This window comes from Podarcis tiliguerta (assembly GCF_965153285.1).
Source record: "Podarcis tiliguerta genome assembly, chromosome: 8".
Lineage (NCBI taxonomy): Eukaryota > Metazoa > Chordata > Lepidosauria > Squamata > Lacertidae > Podarcis > Podarcis tiliguerta.
Genome location: NC_139541.1, coordinates 50007033 through 50011482, shown reverse-complemented (window position 1 = coordinate 50011482; position 4450 = coordinate 50007033). Strand labels below are relative to the sequence as shown.

The following is a 4450-nucleotide window of genomic DNA, read 5'->3' as shown; positions in this document are numbered from 1 at the left end:
TCGGCTGCTCCCTTCATGTGTATCTATTTAACTGGCAACAGGAGCCATGTAGAAACTTAGTGGGGGTATTAAAGTGGCACACAGGGAGAAGTGCTAAATTCTCTGCCCACAGAGCAGGGACCTTCATTTGCCTGCGCTGCTGTCTGAAGTGATACAGTTCTGAATTCTACCTTAGTGAGTTGCTCTGTGTAATATGTAAAAGGGGCCCAAAAGAGACAGCGTATAAGTTCTCCCCTCCTACTTGCAGCAGGATGCAGGGCAGACAGCAGTCCCTTATTTCCTCAAAAAGGGGCAGCTTGCTCTCTTGCCTGGGTGAGCCTGCTGCAAAGAGGCCACCTGCACCCCTCTGGCTTCTCCTGCTTCATGGGAGCCTTCCAAGGCACAGGTAGGGCCTCATGGTGGAGTCTCTTTCAGCGTCCCTGCTCTGGCCTGTCCCCTTGACAGTCTTACAGGGCAGAGCTGCAGCACACTTGGCCTGATGTCACAACTGGCCACCTGTTTGGGTGTCTTTCTAGCTGGACTGATTACGACACATACACACCTTTCACACAAGGGCTTTACTCTGGAATTTCCCTTTCACTTTTATTTTGGCATACACATGGCTTTGTAATGAATTTGCTAGCTTGCTGTGTTCAGTGTTTTTATTTATTTCATTAATGGATCACTCCTGAAATGATTGAACAATAAAAACACAACCCATAAATACCTATATAAGAAACAAGTTCAGGTCCAATGCATATGCAGACCGGGATAAAAATGTTCTCTTGAAAGGCTTGTTGGAAAAGGAAGGGAAAGGAACTTACTCGGAAGTAAGTTCAGCTGACTGTAATGGGACTTACTCCCAGTGTGTACGTAAGGGTTGCAGCTGAAGCTTCTTCTCAGAGTGGATAGGTGTTCCTTTTCTTCTCTTTCTTCCCTGCACCCCTGAACATCAGTCAAACCCAAGCCACCCACTGGCAGAAATCCTGGCTCCTGCTGCATAAGCTATTTCCATAAATGGTTTTGTAAGGGGTTTAGAGAATCAACTGAAAGGAACGGTCCAGGCAGGGCTCTGGTATGTTTTTTTAACATTGCATTTATTATTTGCACAGTTTAAGTATTATAATATAATAAAGAAGATGTTTCATAATAATTGCACTTTCAGAGAAGCCTCCCTACAGCCAACCTGTGATACCTATTTTTGCTGCTGCCCAGTCAACCTGGGTTTGAAGTACTGAGGAGCAGGAGCAAGGCAGGGAAGGATGTTTCAAAATATTTTCCTCTCGCTCTCTTTCCCATTTTGTTTTTGCAAACGTAGGGAGGGGAAATAGTTTTGCTCAGTCTTTCGTGTGTGTTGATGAACAGCCATCAGCCTTGTTGGGCTAAATTAATTTTTATATCACACGTCAGCAGACTCAAAACCACTTAAACTTGAGCAAAGCCACTTCACTTTCCTTTCAGTTCACATAAAAAATAAAGAGTTGAGCTTAAAATGCTGTTCTTCCTCTATTGTACAGATGCTTTCATAATGTCAAAATATCTCTACCCATATGGAATTGCAAAAGCAAAATTAGTCAGATCTTGTGATGACAATAGTCAAAAGCTCTTAGAAATGATCACATGCAATCAAGCTAAAATGTACTGTAAGAAACAACTTTTATTAAGTAATTCAGTCAAACTTTGAACATAACATTGGTGCCGGGCAGGCATACATTAAGGATTTTTTTCCAGCAATGAAAAGACTGCCCAGCACAAGTAATTCCAGATACTGATTCATCCAAAATTGATCCCAGGCTTCCTCCAGTTTTCTGGGAAACGCTTTGTTTATAAAAGTCAAAGTTATATTAACCAAGAAACATTACTTGGAAGTTTCTAAAGTCATCCCTTTCCAGCTGTGCTGCAGGTAATATTCTACCAAAGAGTGTTGGTATTCCATTCTTTGTGGGGAGTGGGCTGAAGAAATTCAGTTCATTAAATAAATGTAAAATAAGGGTTATATTTACAGCTCATGGGTTTTACAATGAAATGGGAATATGGGTAGTAAATGGGAGGCAAGGGAGAGGCACTTGTGGACTAAAGCCAGAAGCAGAAGCACAACAGCAGAGAACTGTGTGGCACACAATTCCAGTACTGTCTGGCTTCCAGATACTTGAGGTTCAGAAAATTGCCAATACTTCCTCAGCTAGGTTGGCAGAAATGGCTTAGAGTCAGAACTGCCTCTACTAGCAATGACCTGTTCCTGACTTGCCTTGGCAGGCAGATCACTGTGAACTCAAGTGCATTATTTCCCCTTAAGTCAAAGGAGGCTGACCACTGTCCCTTGGGTCAGATCCCAGCTGGAGGTTCAGAAATGCTTAACAGCTTGGTCTACACATGAAGCAAAATAAGATATAACACTTCAGGTAGCAAATGAGAACTCCCATTTTAGAATGCTCCCCTAATGGGAAAGCTCCTTGCGGGTTAGAAACTAGCACACCAGGAAGAAAACTATGATTAGGTTCTTACCTGCTGTGCTAGCTTTCTATGTTCGTGGACTATTTTTGTGCAAAATTCAATAAATGTTAAAATGTTTTTCTCTTACTTGCCCTCTGCAATGTCATTGCCCATTCTGATGCCTCTGGATTTCACCCCCTCATTCCACTGCATATTCAGACCCCCCACCCCTGTAAGTGCTGTCCCTTGGATTAATTTAGTTTCCTAACAATGAACAGAAAGAAACAACTCTTCTAGTGACAACTTGGCTCTGAGGCACCTGTGGAATCTGCTAATGAAGCAATTAGTGGTAAGAACAAGGAAATAAATTATCTCAAGACCAGGCAAACCTATACAAAGAACTGGCCTGGATAACAAAGGAGGTTACTCTTTTTTCCAAAAATAAATACTTTGTTTCTTTATTCTGCCCTTTGGAAAAGTTTTTTTTCCTAAATGTGCAGCTTGTGGAACAAAGCAAGTCAACTGTAAAAAAGACAAGTGACCAGCCAACATCTATCTCTCTGATCCATACCCTCAACATACAGCTGTTTCTCTATCCGTGGCCACATCAGGACCACCAAAACTTGACAACTCTCCCCCTAAACCCCCTCCCTCAACAATGGCGCCCAAACCTTTCCCTGCTGCTGCTCACTGGGCTGCCTTGTAAAACAGCAGCAGAAGGCAGCAGGAACTCACACCTGCACTGGGGGCACTCAACCCACTCCACAATTCAGTCACACAAACAAAGGCATTTTCATGTCCAGTGCTGTGGCCCAGTCTAGTTAATTGCTCAGTATTCTCCACTACTATTATGGGCTCCTGGGTGCTGTGTGGGGACATACACAGGTTCCTTCTTCTTGTCTCCTGAGAAACATCACGGAAACCAGCATTTAGACCTGCAAAACAGCGTCATCCATGATCAGGGGACTCTGGGAGATTCTTACATACATCCATGGTGAAAGGAAGGACTGGCTCTCCCCCCCCCCCGCCCCCAATCCTGCTTAGTGTGGGCCAGAGGAGCAGCATGTGCCACAAGCACCTGCAAACCAAGGATCCTGCCCACCCCACCCTGCCCAGGGGCTGGATCCACCTCCCATGAACTCCAGCCAAGAATGATGAGAACTGATAGTTCAGCGCCATCCCAAGGGCCACGTATTCCATTAAGGAAAACTCCCAGTCTCCCAACCCCAGCTGCTGATTTCTAAAGTGGGGCCTCACACACTTTGTTTTACGGAAATGGCTGAAGTTGGCTTCCCATGGTCTGTTGGAAGGATAGAGTGTCAAGGCCACTGACAGGGCTGAGGTTCCCTGAGCAAGGCAGGGAGGACTAGTGATTCTATGGCCTGGATCCCTTGGGCACATTGGCAAGGTCCTGTCCACTTACCGCTGAAACATACTGGCTTTTGGGGAAACAGGTTTTCTGCTCTGTGGGGGAGGGAAAAGCAGAGCCTTCGGGGATGGGGAGGGGTGAGCCAAGGTCTTCACAGAAGCTCTCCTGGGGAGCGCTGGATACGCAGCCACTGTCGGAGCCACTGGAGCCGCTTCTGGACATGCATTGGGAGGAGGATTCTGAGCTCTCAGTCGCTGGGGACAAAAAGAAGAAATTCAGTTCAGTTCAGAAATTCACTAGACAAAAGAGTCCATCAGGGGTAGAAATATATCCCAGCCAGATGTGTAAGAAACTGCAGCCCCACTCAGCTTCTGGGGAGCAGACACAGCAATGCTCTAAACACTTCCAACCTTTCCACGTCCTAGTTTAGGCCACATTCTGACTGTCCATTCCATGCTCAATGACTAGCTTATGATCCATACCAGGCTCTCCTCTTGGACTGCTTGCCCCCATTTCTAAGGTTTATAGAGCCCTCCCTTTCTGCTCAGTGTCCTTAGGAACTACAGCTGCTGGAACTGGGGAACCATCACAAAACAGCAAGTAAGTGCACAGGGGGAGGATAGCTTGCAAGAGGGCCAGAAAGTAAAGTTGCTCATAGTTTGAGTGAGT

The 4450-nt window shown here is 45.4% G+C and overlaps 1 protein-coding gene across 7 annotated transcripts in view; it reads right to left on the bottom strand.

The window, feature by feature from the left end:
- Positions 1-1618: 1618 nt before the first annotated feature.
- The window catches only part of PLEKHG4 (pleckstrin homology and RhoGEF domain containing G4), a 59403-nt gene continuing 56571 nt past the window's right edge, over positions 1619-4450 (bottom strand). For all 7 annotated transcript variants that reach the window (XM_083452771.1, XM_083452767.1, XM_083452765.1 and 4 more), the window contains 2 exons: positions 3836-4035; positions 1619-3347 (listed from right to left, as the gene is read on the bottom strand). In XM_083452771.1, coding sequence (XP_083308897.1) covers positions 3342-3347; positions 3836-4035 — 206 coding nt within the window. In that variant the 3' untranslated portion in view covers positions 1619-3341. The remainder of the gene's footprint in view (positions 3348-3835; positions 4036-4450) is intronic.